Below are 19,581 nucleotides of genomic sequence, written 5' to 3' on the forward strand. Positions count from 1 at the left end.
AACCAAAAACACCAATTGGAAGAAAATGAATTTCTTGAGCCAAGAGAAAAAATTCTTAAGTCAAGATATATTCTCTTGAATTAAGAAAATATATCTTGACTCAAGAATTTTTCCTCTTGGCTCAAGAAATTCATTTTCTTCCAATTGGTGTTCTTGGTTAAAGATTTTTGCTCTTGAGTCAAGTTAAAATTTTTATCAGTGTAGTGACAAAAATTCCCTAGATCTCAACGAACAAATTAAAATAGAGACAAAACATAATACAAAAAATCGAAATAAATAAAGTAGGTTAGACATCGTAATTATAAATTACACGCCTGGAAAAAAGTACTATACAATACTACGGTAGTAAATGTGTCATTTCGGTCACGGTATGTCTGTGTCTGTCCGTTGACCTCTCTGTCCATCAACATCAACAGAAAAGAACAATTAAATAACTATCCATCGATTTCTTGATTGCTTTTTTGTTTTCAATATTTTTATCGACATCGTAATCGAATTCTTACCGACAAATTTAATTCTCTTTACCGATTGTCAATACATTTTTTGTACAGATTTATGGTTTCCATGATTTATTATAATTATTGTTGTTGTTGTTATTATTATTAGTATTATTTTAAGTACAGTCATAATAATGATGGCAATAAGAATTTGTAATGATTATTGTTTTTATTTCCGACACAAAATAAAATCTAATAAAAACAAAAAAAAAATTAGAATTTTAATAAAAAATTTTTTAAACAATTAAATAAAATTTTTATCGACAAGAGTTAAAGATTGATCGTCAGTAAGGTTCCACGTTAACTGATATCAGCAATCTTATACCACGACAACTGATCCCACGCTGAACCTCACAACAGGATCATATTAAGACCATTAAGACCATCATTTTAGGGATCAGTTGTCGGTGGGATCAAATTACAGGTATTAGTTGTAGTATAAAATTCCGGGGGTCAGTTAACGGCACACCCGTCGGTAAAGACACAATTATCAACAGAGTTCAATTTTTTTATCGACTGAGTTAAAAACAATTTTTTATCGATAAAAAAACCTAAAAGCGATCATCAACTTGAAGTCAGAAAAATAAATGATTGATAATCAATCAACTTATAATGATAATAATAATAATAATAATAATGGATAAATTGAATAGTAAGTTGAGAATCACTGGAAACATCCGGGCTGTGAGAGGGTTGGTTAGGGGGATAGTGTAGGGTGGAAACGGTAAAGTCGGGTGAGGGTGAGGGTGCTCTGAAACCGAGGAAGGGGATCGAGGGTAGACTCTATGCCAGGGTAGGTTTTGATCAATATCTCGTACCCACCCACTTTCTCTATGCTCTCAACTCTAACCTCCTCTCTCTCTTTCTCTCTCGCTCATACTTATGGGGCTCTGTACCACTGGCTATGACTTTAACCATCAAACAACCGTAATCAATCTATCAAAATTTTTGATTTTCGAAAAACTGTGAATATTATGATTATTATTATCAAATAAACTTTGACAATTTTAAATTTCGCGCCTATTTTACAAAACAACATTTTAAATTATTATTATTATTATTAGTTGTTTAATAATAATAATTTAATTATTAACAAAAAAATGAAGTATTAAAAAAAAAATCTTTTATAATTTTCCAAAAAAAATCAAATTAAAAAAAATATCCTAAAATGAAAACTCGTTACATTTTTCAATATTCACTATTTAAAGAAAAAAAAAATTAAAAAAAAAAAAAAAGAAAGAAAAAATAGTTTCCCAGGTTCTTGTAGCCGTGTTGCTACTCAGAATTCCAGTTCTCCCTACTCTAATATTTTCTCTCTTTTATAAATTTTTTCATTTTTTTTTATCTATACATATATATATATATATATATATATATATATATATATATATATATATATATATAGTTGTTGTTTTTTTTTATTTATATATTTTGCCCCTGATGCCGCGAACCGGCGAAGCTACTCGAATCATGAGCGCTGTGGAACCTGTTTCTCTACTCCCACTTTAATAATTTGTTACCCCTTGCTTCTCTTCTACTCCCCCCTCTATTTCTTCTTGTCTTTTCAATTGTATATATAGATATATATATATGGGGCATTTCACACCAAAATAATTGAAAAAATTTCAATTTACTGTAATAATTTTTTTTTTTTAATTTATTAATTAAATAAAATTTATAAAAAAAATTAATCATAGTGGTGCATGAAATAAAGTTTCATGGCTAAGATAAAGATAATTTTTATTGGGAACTGACAGAGCAGGGTTCGAATCCTGCCCGGGTTATCAAAACCCAAATTTTTTTTTTATATATAATAGATGAATTAAAAAATAAGGCTGGCAATGGCCTGGTCAGCTCGGTGCTCGCTTTTCGAAAGAGTGGGACCCGGGTTTGATCCCAGCACGCACCAATATTTTTCAGTGATTATAATTAAAAATATGTGCGTTACGTTACGTTGCCCAGCCTCTGGAAGTGGCAGAGATCACACATTTAAGCAACAACTTGAATGGGTGACCACTTTAGTCAGCGTTGGCTAGCGCGAGGGATCTCTGCACACTAGGAGAGGGGCCTAATGCTCCAGTGGTCGATAAAGAAGAGTTTATTATCAACCACTGTAGACTTAGCCCAGCTCCGATTGTACTATCATGGGTTTTCTTTGTGGTTTCCCCATGATTCTGTTCCAACAGCCTGAGAAGGTGAGGTTCAGAGTGAATACGGTACAGAAAGCACAAGTCGGTCCACAGCCGCAAAAATTAAAAGTAGAAATGAAGTGTCGGGTGGGACTTGCTGAGGTTCAATATGAGAAATAGAAAAAGCGTAGAGCTAGGAGAAAAAGAGGAATCAGTCTTGTAAAAACCGAGAGGTGTACAAGTAAAGCATTATAATAATAAAATAGATGAATTAAAAATATAAAAAGAGTAATTGATATAATTTTGAATATTTTGTATCTTTCTGATAATTTTCTTCAGCAAGAAAATATATCTGTACATGTATCTTCAAAGTATTAAAGCGCGACTAAAAAATCAGCATTAATGTACGGATTGAATTTAAAAAAAGTAAAATAATAGAACCCTTTAAAGCCTCTACCTCTACTGGGTTCTATCCACCTACACTGTGCTCAGCTCGGCAAACTCGCCCTCTCTTTTTTTTTTATTTTTTTATTTTTTTATTATACTTTTTTTCTTGTAATTTTCTTTTTTTTCTCTTATTTTTTCTTTCGCTACTCGTTTCTTTTTTATTATTTCCTATTTTACTCTATCCGCCGTCTCTACAACCTCCCCTTCACCCTGTCGGCCCCCTACTTCTCATCCTCATCCTGATTCTGGTCCTTCTTCCTCATCAGCTTTTCCAACGGGACAATAATTTCCCCCCGTGTCCAGAGTTGCCCTTGGCAACTAGTCTCACCAACTTGTAAAAAATACTTGTGTCAATTGCCAAAAAATCTACCTTTTTAATTATTACAATCTTTTATAGATTATTATAATTATTTTTTTAGTCCCAATAGATTATTTAAATTGCTTGGTTTTTAATTGGTACCAATGATTAAAGGTGATTCATTTTAACAATGGGCCAGTTTTGGACCATAGACCAATTCTTTGAAAATGGCCCAAATTTCTGAGATACCAATTGTAGAAAAATATTGCAAAAATTAATTAATTTCCCAATTGTGGGCCATGTCTTAATTTTGGACCATGTTCAAAATTTCGACTTTTTTCTAATTTTACTAAAAATCAGCTACATAAAAGATGTAGTCATATGGTGACAAAAATCACAAAATTTCGATTTAAAAGAAAGAAAAAAAAAAAAAAAAAAAAAAAACAATAAGAAAAGATTAATGTAAGATGTTAAATAATTTAACAGAAAAGTGATGGAATCGTTTACGCAAACGTCCAAACAGCTTCCACAGGTGGTCGGATGGTGGAGTAGTGACCTCGATCTCTCATTCTCTCTTATGGCTCATGTTTTCCTTCCCTCTCTCTTTCGCTTGGTAGTACGATACTGAAACGCTAGTTCGACAGTGGCTCTACTCACTTTTCCCTCTCTCTCTCTCTCTTTCTGCTCACTTACGCCCTCATTCACGGACTATACGCTGTACTAGTTCAACTCGCATGCTCTTAAACTCTCCTCGACTTGACCGCCTACCTCAAGAGTTACAAATTGTTCAATGTCAACCAAACATGTTCATTTTCCTAATTAATTTCACGGATTTCCCAATTTTCAACGTCGGTAAAAAAAATTTCTCAAAAAATTTATTGGAAAAAAAAAAAAATTGGAGGGGAGGCGGGTAATTAATTAAATTTAATTAGTCGGATTGGATTAATTTAAAAAAAGACAATAAAAAAAAGTTAATAACGATAGAGGTTAAACAGCGACATTTTACTTGTTGCTTGCTCTCGACTAATTGCCAAGTAATTGGTTGCCCCATACCTTATTCTCGTACCTCATTCCTTTAGTTTAATAATCGCGGCCTTTAAAACTTTTTTTGTTGAAAATTTTATTAAGGAATTTTTAGTTCTTAATTTATTTTAATTTTTAGGGTTTTTAAGATGAAAATTTTTAGTTGAAAAAATTCTTACTTATTTCTAAGAAAGGTACTACAAAATTTTTGGAAATTTCATAAAAGATTCCTTGTAATTTTATGACACTGAAGTTAGCAGACGTCTAAAAATTTTTGATTTTTTTTATTAATTAAATTACAACTAAAAATATATTTGTAAAAAATTGCACTTATAATTTTTCAAGTTTTTTACATGTGACATTTTTTTTTTAATTTTTTTAATTAAAATTTTTTCAATAAAAAATTTTTAAAAATTTTGAAATGTCAGCTAACTTCATTTTCATTGCAATTTTTTGACCTGCTGAAAAATTTATTTTAAAAAAAATCCCTAAACGATTCACTCACTTTCAATCATACACAAAAAAAAAAAAAAAAAAAAAAAAAAAAAAAAAATGAAAATAAAATTTATCAATAAAACTTACCCTTGATCCATACGATCGACAGGACCACCTGGGCCCATCATCGGGTGTCCAGGTCCCATAGGTCCCATGGGATGTCCTGGCCCAAAAGGGCTCCCAGGTGGCATTCCGTACTGCGGTCCCGAGAACTGTCCAGGTGAAGGAAAGTGAGGGTTACCTCCTGGCGGAACAAACGGAGGCCCAGAAGAGCCAGGTCTCCCGACGAATTGAGGTGGACCCGAAGGCGAGCCGAACGGACTGGGTCCAGGTCCATTGTAAGGCCCAGAGTTGTTTTGTGGTGGAGGAAATCCCGGGTTCGACTGCGGACCAGGCCCCGGCGTGGAAGAGCCACTTGGTGCTGGTGAGGCCGTGTACTGAGGAGTTCCGGAACCTGGTGGAGGGCCTTGGTACCCAGGCCCACCGGCAGGGCTGCCAGCGCCACCGGGGAAAGGACTCGGACCCTGAAATCCTCCAGGGTTTCCTCCGGGGCCCGAAGTGTTGTAGCTTGGACCGCTCTGATTTACCGAGTTCGGAGTGTAGGGGGACGCCTCAGAGCCTGCTGGCGGGCCCTTCCACGAAGCTGGTGTTCCTGGGTCCTCCAGTGTGGTTGTAGCTGCTAATGGTGTACTCAAACGGCTACAACCTCAATAAAATAATAATAATAATAATAATAAATATTAGTTTCTATATAAAGACCTTAAAACAAAATAAAGAAGACTTACCATTATTGGTACCATTTGCCTTCATCATTGGTTAAAGCGATGTCAATCCATTACTCCGAGGATTTTTATCACACTAATTACAATAATTATCACTATATTTTTTTGTTATAGTTTTCAATTTTGTATACTAGTCACCTCTATTTTACAACTTTATTGTCACTATTTTTTAATATAACAAATTAACTTTGTTATTTTTATTGATATTTACAATTATAATCCTTGAAAATTTCTGAAATAATTAAATAAATTTAATTAATGTTTTTTTTTTTTTTAATTTTAACTTAGAAAAAGCCAGTGATTTGTTTAATTTATAAACAAAAATTAAATAATAGTCGAAATTTAAAAAAATAACCCTATAACTTGCCGACCTGAACCGGCACGACAATAAAAACTGCCACCTCTATCTAAATCTAACCTCACACCTGAATTCTTACCTCCCAATGTCTTGGTGAGTGGTCAGGTCTTACAATAAGCACAGCACGTCAAACAGCAAACAAGAACCGCGAGTCTGAAACCTCACAACAATTACTCGACTGTTACTTCAGAGTCAGACAAGTCACCAAACAATACTCACTTAAATATTATATATATATATATGTATAGGTATATATAGATATATATATTATAGTCCACCATAAATATATAAAATTTCGGTCCTCAACTTTTCTGCACCGAAAATTAATAAACAAATAGATAAATTAAAAATTTTCAATTAATAATTATTAATTTTTAAAAAATAATAAATAATAAATAAACGTCCACAAGTTTCAATTTATGTCGCACTATCCCGGCATATTAACCAACACTGTAACTCACACACCCGTGCTTAATCTTGATACGCTGAAAAAAAAATAATTTTTTTTTTTCAATACTTAATAATTATTTTATAAAAAAATAAATAAAAATAAATACTTACAGTAAAGAAAATATACATGAGCGATGCTAGTATATAATTGTTATTTTTTCCAGGCCCCACGGAATCGCAACGGACGACACTCGGGATCTACAGTACGAGTTTCACTTGGATGTTTGGTGTCAATATTAATATTGCTATTGATATTAATAATTATCAACCAGCGGGCACCTACAATGTAAATATTAACGTTAATATTTTAATGATTGATGATTTTAAATGGTGAGAATAGTTTATTAGATTATTATTAATATTAATTATACATTACAGCAGGATCGGAGATTAGAGGTTGTACTCGCCAACGGATCACGTTTGCAGCGCCAATACCTGCCTCCGAGAGAGACGCCAACCTCCAGAAAGAGACGCCACGGCCGGAGATTTAAGTCCCATCTAGTGCCGGGAAAAACAACTGGGATATAATACGTGAGTCAGTTTTTTTTATTTAGTATATACTATTTTGTGAGGATTGTCAACATTGTCAATTGTCAATAATTGTCAAGTCAGTTGAGGAGCCCTCAGCCAATTTTATTTATAAAGATTTTTTTTTTTTTATAAAAATTTTATAATGTTTAATTTCAGGATCAATTTTTTTCAATTAATAATATACATAGAATAATTTACGGTTTCATCATAAAGTAAAAGGTAAATTATTTTTTAAATAAACTAATTTTTTATTTTCTTTCTGAAAAAATTATGTTCGTACAAATTTAAAAAAATTATAATTACAATTAAAAAAAATTTTTTTTTTAAATACTTGTCATTTTTTTTTTTTTTTGGCTATTTATAATGGAATTAGGAGTCAATTGATTTAAAAAATTAATTACAAAAACTATTTATAAAAATTTTATTTTGCATCAAGAGAATTTCCATTGAATTTTTAATTAGAGTAATTCAGAGGATGTTTGCAGTCTCTCAGTACAGCATGCAAAAAAATAAAATCCGTCAATTATAATTAAACAAGGTTTGATTTCATAAAATGACATGCGTCCGAAATTTGAAGCAAACTTGACGGAAAGAGTTGGCAAAGCGAGCGATTACCTATTAATTACCTATTAATTACAAGTATTTCTGTCAAATTGTAGTAAAGTTGAAAGGAAATTTAACTACAAGTTTGATTGTTAACTTGTATTCAATTTGCTTACAACTGTTGTTGAGTGAAGAATTACCGCCAACTTGATGTTTAAATTAACCGTAACTGCTGGAAGTCAACACTTACTGAGAAAGCGCTGGCTATCAGGGGGCTGTAAAACATTTTAATTCTCTAATTTTCCAACTGTCCGTTGTTAGCGCCAGAGAGTAAGAATAATAGAATATAATATTGACAATGTTCCAAAGTCGATAACAACGAATTTCGCAGGTAAATTTACTAGATGGCGATAAAGCTCACTACCGCGCAAAATACAAACTCAAAATTTTTCTAAATAAATAATAAAAAATTTTTTTTCAATGAATTTATTTATCATTTTAAACAATTAACTTATCACTTAATAATAACCATAATTAATTACAGTAAGTCTTAACCCTAATTACCACTTAATTAATTAACATATCTTATGGCACGTATCTTACTCTATAAAAAACATAAAATTACGATACCCAAAAAAAAAAAAAAAAATATTTTTTCTCTTTCCTAAAATAAAATCTAAAAACCCGACGTATCACAAAAAAATTGTATGTACATTTTCCGCTAAAAAATAACCATAGTTTTCAAAATCACTTATCTCTTATAACTCCTTAAAATTAATTACGCCTAAAAAAATTTTTATAACCAGTCTTAAATTGCACTAAAAAAATTCAAACTTCCCGTTTAAAATTCAAAACTTCCTATTAGCGCCACCTACTTAGAAGTTGGAGCCTGATGTTGAGACATCATGAGCAGCCTCTGGTGTTGCTGATGCTGCTGTTGCTGCTGTTGCTGCTGCTGAGTCAGTAAATTTTTATAATAATCATTAAACTCCAATGGGGGCAGATAGCTCTGGTTTCCTGAGCCACCGACAGATGGTGCGACAGAACTGTGCCCAGGCGGCCTGACAGGAGAGGGAACTTGGCCGGGAGTAAACAATCCGTTATAAATCGCAGAATAATAAATCGGGTCGATCATGGGCCCAGGCATGAACTTATTCTGAACGACGCCAGGCGACGCTGGTGGATAAAACTGGGGGGTGGTGGGTATGAACCCACTCGGTAAATTAGGAACACTGTGTCTTCTGTCGTATCGTTCCCTCTCCTTGGATTGCTGATACGCCATCTTCAAGTTGTACTTCCCCAAGTCGCTCTCGCTGATTCTTCTGCTGTCGGCCATTTTTTCAACTCGCGGAACTTGCCGAACTGTGGCGCTGCTTGAGCTGCCATAGTGTAGGTTGTTGAGGTTCGGCACGTTGACGATGTGGTTCTTTCTGGAGTACGGACTCTCCGGATACTTAGAGGAACTCTTAACCTTTGTCACCACCGCGCCATTTTGTCGAACCGAGCTCTGGTAGTTGGTGGGTATTTTGTTGCCCTTGGGGTTCACTAAAGTTATCTCCAAGTTGTTTGACGCGATTGTTCTCGAGTCTAACATCGGTAATATTTTGCTCGGTAACTTATCTACAGCCGGCTTGTCGTAGTTATCAGCCATGTTAGAACTGGAATTCTTGAATAACGTAGGACGAGGAACAACCGGAACTCGGACGATCTCGAGGTTAGGACGCGAGAAACTTTGAGCGGCTTTTGTGAGGTCGAGAACATCTGGAGAACTAGCAGCGTACTTTGAGTTCGATAGGATATCTTTGGGGTTTCCGTAGATCACTCGTTCGTTTCCGGAGAATATCGAGTGGGACTGAATGACCTTTGGAGGAACCGGCGCGATGTACTTCTTGGCGTTGCAGTTGTTGTTCATCTTATCGGCGGTTAGTATGTGAGAAATATCAGGGGTCACTGTTACTGATATTAACTTTTGCTTTGGCTCGGGTTGATCCTTGGGAGACGGAAGTGCGCTGCTAGGTAACGGAGAGTTAGGGTGAGCTTGAATCACGCTAGGTCGGTCAGCTAGGTCCACTGCTGTTACTTCCAGACCTCCTTCTCGAAGAATTTCGAGCTTTCGTTTCTTGAAAGTTGGGATTATTATTTTGTCCCGGGAGTTTGTTGATGTTGATGTTGATGATGTTGTTGTTATTGTTGGGGCTGTTGGAGGCGGGGTTTCGGGCTCAGATTCTAGGTCAATTACTTCTGGTGATGGGACTCTTGGTATTTGTTGGGGTCTCTGTTGATCAAAATTTTTCCGGAAAATTTGTTGTTTTTCTTGTTGTTCGGAAACGAAAGTTCTTTGTTGGAGTTCTTGCTTTCTTTGTAGCGTCTCCAAATTTTGTTGATGTTCTATATTTCGTTTTTGTATTTGGAGATCATAATTTTCCGAAAATTCTTGTTGTCGTCGTTTTTCTAAATTTTGTTGTTGTTGCAGCAAACTTTGTTGTTGTTCTTGTTCCATACTTTGGAATTCTTGTTGTCGTTTTTCCAAACTTTGCTGTTGTAGCTGTAACAAACTTTGTTGTTGTTGTTGCAAATTTTCTTCGACGTACAAGTCTTGTTGTTCTTGTTGTTTTTCTAAAATTTGTTGTTGTGTTTGTTGAGAACTATGTTGCTCATCAATATTTTGCTGTTCTTGTAGTTGTTTATTGAAATTTAGTTGTTCTTGTTGTTGTTGTAAGTCATCACTTAGTTGTTTTTGTTGTTTTAAATCATCGTTTATTAGTTTTTCATGTTCAGATTGTAAGCCTTGTTGATGTTGTTGTTGTAGATTTTCTAGATCTTGTTGATTTTGTAATTCTTGTTCACAACTTTGTTGTTGTTGTTGTTCTCGTTCTTGTTTTTGTTGATCAAAATTTTGCTGTTCTTCCAAATTTTTTTGTTGTATTTGATATTTTTCTTGTTGTTGTTGTTGTTGTTGTTGTTGGTTAAAATTATCTTGTTCTAAAATTTGATTTATTCCAACAACATAAATTGGAATGTTTTCTTTATTTTGTGGTAATAAAACATCATTACTCTTCGAGTTATCAAACTTTTTATCACAATCCATTGTTATTATTGTTGTTGTTGTTGTTGCTGCTGTTGTTCCACTATCAGATGGCGTCGAAGTACCATCAAAATTAGTAGGTGAATTAATCGATATAATATCGATCGATGATGAAGATTGTTGTTGTGAAGAAACAGAAGATGGCGCTGACGTCAACAGCGGACTTGCCGGTAAGTCAGGCGGCGAACTAGTATTATTTATATGATTACTATTAATTATAATATTATTAACAGAAATGGATGAGGGTGACGGTGAGGGTGATGAAGACGTTGAAGATGACGATGATATTGACAGGGATTTTAACCGTTCCGGTTTCACGCGCACACTCCGCAATGACGAGGGTTTTTGTTCAGTCTTTGGTTTATCGGGAATGCTCACGATACTATTATTATTACTATTACTATTAATATTAATATTATTATTATTATTATTATTATTATTATTATTATTATTATTGCTATTACTATTGTTGTTATTAATGCTAAGGTTAATATTGTTTGTGATGAGACAGCTTTCTGTAGGCGACTTCGGAGATTCTGGCGAATCGCTTGGTAAATCAGAGATTGACTTACTGCGCCGGCTTACCGGGCGAACTTTTGTTTCTTCTCCACGTTGGTGACGCTCGTAAGGCAGAAGTAACCTAAAAAATTTTTTAATTTTAATCATCTAAAATTATATAAAAAATTTAATTATTTTCAAGTTTATAGAATTTTATCTGATTATACCTTTCGTAATGCCGTCTTGTAATAGTGGCAGCACTAGTCGATCCAGTATTACCTCCAATTTCATCATAAATCGACTTCCAAAGTCGATTAGACGTTACAGTATCATAACCTCCTAGTTTTTGAACTTGTTTATAAAATAAATACAAGTCAACTGAAACAAAAAAGATAATATTAATAAATGTAAATACACTTATTATTATTGGAAAAAAAAAAAAAAAAAAAAAATAAAATACTTACTTTGTCGGTAACCAAGCAATGGCATCTTCAATACTGGCGTCCCTCTCAGGCTCATAAAGCTCTGAACATCAACCATGAACCTTTTTTCATCCCCAGTGACCTTCCTTTCGCTTCTGCGAACCATTTCGCCCCTGGAAGAGATCAACATGATCGACGAAGCGGACTGGACTGTCGATAAAGCCGACAAATTACTGTGCGTCAGTATACTAGTAGACGGTGGCGTTGCAGACTTGGCTGGAAAGTTCGAGAGCGACGACGAAGTCGACCGGGAGGTAGAAGCGACAGAAGCCTCGGACTCGTTGGAAGACTCTCCAGGAGAAGTACTCCGTTTTTTCCGTTTTCTCCTCGGGCGGCCTTTTAACTTCGGCGCAAGGTGATTGCAGAGTAACTCGTGGGTCTCCAGGTCTGGATAGTCGAAAGTGTCTCTACAGAAGAGGACCCTGGTACCTGGTAGAGCCGTGAAACCCCCAAGGGCGGCTGCCAGGGAAGTCGAAAGCCAAGATGGTTCAGAACCTTCGAGTCTCCTCAGCAGTGCTCGGTACCGGCAGTACCTGGGGTAGGACAGCACCACCACTTTGGTGTTTTGCTCGCCGACTCCCGGAGACTCAGGTGGTTTGCTGTCAGTATCAAAGAGCTCGCTCTTGTCGACGTCGGTGAAATCGATTCCTGGGTCAGTAAGTACTTGCGGCACCAGATCTTTTTTATCGAGCTCTCCTTCGTCGGTGTCCAAGCACTGGGGCTCGGATTTTACGGGAGACTCATTGGCAGTCGGTAATATAGACGGTGGCGACTTTGATGGAAGGGTGGACAGCGGTGGCAGGATTACTTCTCTTCCCCAGGTCCATTCTAAGTCAGGAGATAACCAGGATACCAGATCGTGCACGTGGACGACTACTTTTTCTGAGATTGTCAGCACTTCATCCTAGAAGATAATTTAAATAGGATTAGTACATTGAAATGGAGAAAATATCAATGATATTGTACAACACCGAAAATATATTTTAATTAATTTTAATATCATCATTGATTAAAAAAAGTATGGGTAATATCGTTGGACCCGAAAACCAAATTAAAAATAAAAATCTAATAGATACTTGAAAAAAATTTCATAATAATAAATAATATTCACTTTTAAATAAACTATTATTAAAAATAAAAAAAAATTTTATTATTAATATAATAAATAAAATATTTTATCTGTAAAGTTATTATATTAAATACAAGTTAATTAATCAAACAGTATCGATTGGTTTTGAATACAGAGAATTTCCGAGTTAAGCGGGAGCAAGACACCGATAATCATAATAATAACAATAATGATAACAATATCTAGTAGTGCAAGAGAGAGAGAGAGAGAGAGAGAGAGAGAGAGAGAGAGAGAGAGAGAGAGAGAGAGAGAGAGAGAGAGAGAGAGAGAGAGAGAGAGAGAGAAAGAAAACGAGCAAGAGAGAGAAGGAAGACTGCCAACTATACTGTGCTCTTTTTTATGTGTAATAGTATGTTGTATGTAGTCGTAATTGTAGTATACATATTATTGTTATTATTATCTCGGCACGTCCACTGCCGAGTGGGAGCAAAGAGCCGTGGTGGTGAGGATATTTTTAGGAGAAGGGGATAGGATTGCAAGAGCGGTGGAAATTGAGGGGTAGTTTTTAACGGGGAAAGTCAACCTGCTCATTGCAGTGACGCTCAATTAAAAATTTTTTTTTATTATAATTTTATATAGAATTATATTATTTATTTTCATGTGTATAATTGTATTTTTTTTAATTATATATAATTAAATTTGTTCTGAAAAATTTGCTTGAAAAAAATTAAAAAAAAAAATTTTCAGTTTGCTTGACTAATACCAAATTTACGTTGGCGTAGCGGCGTATGATTTAATTTATCAAATTAGCTTTCTTGGGTTCGGTTCCCAGCAAAGAACAAAATTTTAATAAATTTTTTTTTTTTTTTTTTTATAAACTTTTAGAGATTTATTAACATTCATTCACGTTTTTCCAATTTTTTAAATTAAAAAAAAATTTTTTGAACAATATTCAATTAATTTATCGATTTTATAAAAAAAAAATTATAATAAAATTTGATATTATATATATAAATATATATCTGATAGTGTACAAAGATAAATTTAAATGTATACGTGACTGAAATATTATTCACGAGTTATTTTTAGATATCTAAGAGTTTCATACGTTATATTAAATGTCAGTTTAACAAAAAAAAAAAATATAAAAAAAATAATATTGTTGTTCACTTAAAAAAACTAATAATAAAATTGTACAAAATATTATTTATTTGTCATCCATAATAATAATAATAATATTAAATTAATAAATGATAATTATAATGGACTTGTTTTTTAATTAAAATAAAAAAAAAAAAACAAAAAAAATTGTATGAAATTGTAACGTTATTTTTTGTTTAATTATTTAATTATTTTCCATTTATTGTGTGTGCGATGGTGATTACCATTGTGATTATTATTTTGGTTATTATTATTGTGAAACGGTCGGTTTTAAGAAAGGAAAGTAAATATATTGTCGAAATAAAAGCAAGGATATAAATGTTTAAATGGACAATGATTTTACCACTTGAGTACACGAGTGCCAAGGACGGGAACTATACAAGATATCAACGCGTCTATATCAGCGGTTCTCATGTATTAATTATTATTTATTATTTTAATTTAGTTTTTTTGGAGAAAAAAAAAATTTTATCATCATTATTATTTTTTAAATAATTTTTTTAAGACATTTAAAAATTATAAAAAATATCGGTAATATTTTCAAACATCACTGATATTTTAGAACGTCAAAAATATCAGTAATATCACTAAATATCAACAATGTCATAAATTTTAGAGGAATTTGAAAAAAATTTCATGGAATGTCAGCAATATAAAAAAAATAAAAAAAATAAAAAATATTAGTAAAATTAAAAAATAATAAAAATAGTAAATTTATCGTCAGTAGGTAAAACAGTAACTTAAAAAGTAAAATTAAAATGATGACTGATATTAAAGTATAAAGATAAACGTAAGATAAGTAATAAATTTAATGTGTGTTGGGTATTCTTGTCGTTTATACTCAACCATCCAAACTAGGAGGAATAAACCTCAAAAGGGGGAAAGGGGAGTGAGTGTGTAGGTGAATCAAAATGTATGTATGCTATTGAAAGGGCTGAAGGAGGGGAAATTATATCACAAGTGGTATTGGAAACATGCGCCAACTATAAACTCAACTCATATATATGTATATACGGAATGTGTACAAACATAAGTAACAACTAAAGATGTGTATCCATAGTAACCCCCATTAGCCTCCCCACTACACCCAAAATTCTCCCTCTCTTATTTAATACGTAGGGGAGTATGAGTGTGTGGTGGATAAAATTCCCCACTAGTGTTCCAAATATTCCCCTCTTATCCCTCTTATCCCTCTTATCCCTCTTATCCCTCTAACTCACTCGCAAGCTCAGTGGGTTGTTATTTTATTTTTATTATTTTTAACCCCCCTCGAAACTATTTCTATCTTCGTGATTTAAACTTTATACTATATACTATATACACTAGGTATATACACTGAAAGCAATTTATTTTATTAAAAAATTATAAACGTATAAGCGTTTTTTTTTTTTTTTTTCAATAAATTTTTATCAAAAGTTATTTTATATTATTAATATTTTTAGAATTTATTAATTTTGATAATTTATAATATTGCTTATATTTTTGATATTAATTTATTATAAATAAATTTGTTTTATGATTATGAAAACTAATGTTGACAATAGTGAGCTGAAAAATTAAAAAATTCGAGGGAAAAATTTTTAAAAAAATATACAAACCTCGCCATGAATATCCCGTCGTCCATCAGGAGTGTTCTCCGGTAAAAAATACAATCTCAATGACGCCAACGGTTGATTAGAGCCCCGGCTATCCACCCACAACAATTGCAGCTCTCCGATACTGACCAAGTCTGTATCTGTCCATAATTTAGTGAGAAAAAAGTTACCGAGCCTCAAAACACGGTTATTATTTATCTTAACCGCTTTGTAGAAGGTGTACGGGCCATGGCTGAAGCACGCGCTTCCCAGCAGCTGAAATAAAAAAAAAAAAAAAAAAAAAAAAATTAAAAAAACACCCATTCAATCAATGATAGGTCTACCTTAACACCTTTATTGAACTCTGATTGTCATGCCCTTTTAAATGAGCCCAAACATGCTATACTTATATATATACCTGTAAACTTTCGAGATCGACATGTGTGTGATTCTGACACACATGAGCACATTTGTCGAAAAAGTCATGTGGGTACTCATTTGCAAGGGCTTCTTATTTTCAACATCATGGTGAGTTTATAAGTGAATAATTATTATAATTAATGAAATTAATTTCCTTACTTGTATAATTAATAATATTAAAAGTTTATCTGATGAATCATTCATTAAGTTCAATTAATTATTCCATTATCATGGAAAATGATCATAGGGATATTTGAATCATTGATTTTATTAAAAATAATAATAATTAATTAATATAAAGTTATATTTTTAAAAATTGAGTAATTGCTAACGACGTGTATTATTGATTGCACAATAAGTTAATTGAATGTTAGAGTAAACAACTTTTGTCTATTGATTACTTATATTATTTTGGGAATCGGTTGCGATTTTAAAGTGGGGGTAATAGAGGAGGAGGAGGAGGAGGAGGGAGGATTTGCGAAACGATGATAAGAGAAATTTCATATCACTCTTTTACATTGATTTTTGAGAGGGGATTAAAAATATCAAAAAAATATTAATAAGTAAAAAAATTTTTTAAATTATAAAATTAAACATATCACGAAATTTTAACATAAAATATCGCTAAACATCATCAAAAACAAAATTTTAATCTCCAATAAATAAAATGCACAAAAAGATTACAAAATATTAAATTATTATATCGAAAAAAAAATTTAATAATAATAAAAAAAGTAAAAAAAAAATATTGTAAAATAACGAAATTTAAATATTTGAAGACTGATTAAAAAAAACATTAAAAAAGAAAAAAAAAAAAAAAAAAAAAGTATAATTAATTAAGCTAATAATAATATTGAATTTATATTTGACCTCGTTTTTATCACAGACTGTACACGATCTCTACGTTCGTATCGAGTTTGCCCTCTACTAACTCCTTCTCTGTCTCTATCTGCGCTCTCAAGTAACCTCTCTCTCTCTTTCTCTCTCACGGTCCTGCCGACTGCACTGTTGTATATTAGTGTACTCATACATACATACAGACATAAATATATGTTTAATATATACATATATAAAGTGGTGGTGGTAGTACCCCTTGCCTCCTGACACCCGGGTCTACATTGCTTTTAAAACCGCCCCCTTACGCTCACCCACCGCGCGTCTATATAACCGCGCTTATACTTTGCCTCTTTATTCCTTTATTTGTCATCTATTTGAAATTCAATGGAATTTTCGTTCGTTTATAAATTATTATTACTCTTATTATTTTCAATTTTATTATTAAAAAAATTAACAATGAATGAAAAAAAAAAAAAAAATTGTTATTATTTGAAAAAAAATTCATTGATAATAAAGTGCAAACTTTGGAGCTAGTGGGGAGAAATTTGAAATTTCGCACGAGACCGGAATTGAGCGCACGAGCAAAGAGGGTGTTAATACGCACGAATCGCAGTCACTATTATTTTTATGAATTATTGTAAAAAATTGTTGTCTGAAGGTCTAAACAACAGATAAATTTATACAGTAAATAAAATTATATTTGTTTTTTAATTTTCAGACAATGTCATATAACTTTCCTTAAATAACAATTACAATTTTAAATAGTTATATATAATTCTATTATGTTGAGTGATGGAGGATTATGTAAAAATGTATTAATATATTTATAATTATAGATACAAACGTAGTTATATAAAATTATATGGATGAATTATTATTTTAATTATTATCTCAACAACAATAATAATAATAATAATAATAATTTATTTTTGAAAGTTAAATTATGGCTCTCCTCTTTTATTAATCCAAAAAAATTACCCATGTCAAAATTTCTCATACCAAAATTTATCACAACATAAATTAATCTAATGAAAATTAATCACGTAATTCTTAGATCAAGAAATTTTTGCTGAGAAATAAAAAAAAACAGTCACCTTAAATTATTATTAAAATTATAAGATAAAAACTAGAAATATGATGATTGAATAATAAATTAAAAGCGTATATAATTTCCAACATACATCATTTTAAATTACGTACACCAGCAGCGGCAATAATAATAATAATAATAATAATAATAATATTCGTAATACCAATCGATACGTGCATTGATAATAACAAGAGTAATTATTATAATTGATTAATAGATGATAATGATAATAAATATAGATTATTTTAGTCATTTTATTATTAATTATAATTAATAACAACAATTTTATTATTTAATTTATTTTTATTAATATTAATAATAAAATAAAAATGTAATTCACTAAAAAATATATTCTGCAAAAAAATTATTTTTAATCGTATTTTTAGCATGAAATATACTTACACACACAAATACAAAAAAAATTCTAATTTATACGTCGTACAATCCCAGACAAAAGTTTTCGCCGTACCGCTGACAATTATTAATCATTTTGTTTTAATTAAATTTCTTTTTAATTAACAAAAAATTTAATACTATTATTATTATCATTATTATTATTATATTAGTATTTAATGAAAAAAATTTTTTTTTAATTAATTATTTTGATACGAAAAATTCTATTTATAAAAGTATTGGAAATTTTTAAAATTATTATTATTAATACCATTATCATTAACAATCAATTATTATTACAGTTAACTGTTAATATTTAAGAGATAAATGAATTCTCATAATAATGATGATAATAATAATAACAATAAATAAGAAGCAATTTTCAATATGGACTGTACTCTCTTAAAACATTGGAAATAGTTATGACCGTGGTGCTCATTCTTATCGACTTTTCTATCTTATATTTATTTTATTATTATTATTATTTTTTATTTAATATTATTTTTGTTCGTTTTCCCTCTCGATTAAGCCGTGCTTGTTTTCTCTCGGTACACGGTCAACTCACTTTAGCACACGTACCTCGTCAATAATTCGCTCTCTGTCTCTTTCTCTCATTTTTTTTTCTGTCTCTGTCTCGCTTTAGGAATGTTTTATTTTATTTTTTTTAGTTAATTCATTTAATTTTAAGCTATCTTTATACTTTAAACTGTCTATTTTATCGATTTAATTATATAACTAAAATATTATTTTATTTTTCTATCCTAGATAATATTTTTTTAAATCCTTTATTTTAATATTGTTATAATAATAAAAATAATAAATTTTGCAACATTTATTAATATAAATTTATAAATTAATATAATTATAAATAAAATTTTTTTTTAATATTATTCTATGATTATTTTAATAATAATAATCTTGATATAACTTTGGAACTAAAAAAAATGTACGAAATATATATGTATATAACAAAATATGTGAAATAAAGGAGGAAAGAGGAAAGAGGAATAATAACTACAGTGTGTAAGTTTGTAAGAGAGCAAAAGAGTGGGAATACGGAGGAAAAAAGAGGGGACAGGGAAGGAAGAGGGAAGTGAGAGAGTAAATTCGGTAAGTTATAAAATTAATAAGAATAAAAGCAACGCGAGAGGGCTAAGACGAAGAAAAGAGGTACGAGTGAGAGGGAGATATATCAAACGAGAGAAACAAAAAGATATAGACGACGTTCATGTCGTTTTTTTTTTTATTTTTTAAGTGATTTGTTAGTTTTTTGTTATCTCACCGATTAAAGAGGTTAATTTTTACCGGATTAGTATTTATGGATATGCTAATAATATTCCAGGATATTTTTATTATTATTAATAAAAATTTTTTTGAAGCAATTAAATTATTAATAATAAAAACGTCATTTAAAACTGA

General features: G+C 31.4%; 2 protein-coding genes and 1 long non-coding RNA gene across 8 annotated transcripts in view; all 3 read right to left on the bottom strand.

Annotated features, from left to right (window-relative positions):
• LOC123270444 overlaps nt 1-19,581 on the bottom strand; it is a 33,195-nt gene that overhangs the window by 10,700 nt on the left and 2,914 nt on the right. For all 5 annotated transcript variants that reach the window (XM_044736486.1, XM_044736489.1, XM_044736487.1 and 2 more), the window contains exons 2-5: nt 15,447-15,698; nt 11,601-12,522; nt 11,364-11,514; nt 11,050-11,278 (exon numbers count right to left, since the gene is read on the bottom strand). In XM_044736486.1, coding sequence (XP_044592421.1) covers nt 11,050-11,278; nt 11,364-11,514; nt 11,601-12,522; nt 15,447-15,698 — 1,554 coding nt within the window. The remainder of the gene's footprint in view (nt 1-11,049; nt 11,279-11,363; nt 11,515-11,600; nt 12,523-15,446; nt 15,699-19,581) is intronic.
• Nucleotides 4,973-6,279, bottom strand: LOC123270481 (basic salivary proline-rich protein 3-like). The gene is made up of 3 exons (XM_044736559.1): nt 6,109-6,279; nt 5,675-5,903; nt 4,973-5,595 (listed from the first exon to the last, which is right to left on the bottom strand). Exons 2-3 carry the CDS (start codon nt 5,700-5,702, stop codon nt 4,973-4,975), a joined length of 651 nt encoding a protein of 216 aa, XP_044592494.1. The 5' UTR covers nt 5,703-5,903; nt 6,109-6,279.
• Nucleotides 6,302-6,996, bottom strand: LOC123270491. 2 transcript variants are annotated; one of them, XR_006510608.1, is made up of 3 exons: nt 6,851-6,996; nt 6,591-6,758; nt 6,302-6,514 (listed from the first exon to the last, which is right to left on the bottom strand). It is a non-coding gene; the product is annotated as an uncharacterized LOC123270491 (long non-coding RNA). The 2 variants fall into 2 exon arrangements; XR_006510607.1 differs by having other exon boundaries at nt 6,303-6,514; nt 6,856-6,966.

The sequence above is a fragment of the Cotesia glomerata genome, linkage group LG8 (assembly GCF_020080835.1).
Source record: "Cotesia glomerata isolate CgM1 linkage group LG8, MPM_Cglom_v2.3, whole genome shotgun sequence".
NCBI classification, from domain to species: domain Eukaryota; kingdom Metazoa; phylum Arthropoda; class Insecta; order Hymenoptera; family Braconidae; genus Cotesia; species Cotesia glomerata.

Excerpts from the sequence above, each read along its gene's own strand:
- LOC123270481 (XM_044736559.1), bottom strand. The coding sequence starts at position 5,702 with ATGATGAAGGCAAATGGTACCAATAATG. Across the intron at positions 5,596-5,674 it reads GGCAAATGGTACCAATAATG|GTTGTAGCCGTTTGAGTACA; the intron begins GTAAGTCTTCTT and ends TATTTTATTGAG.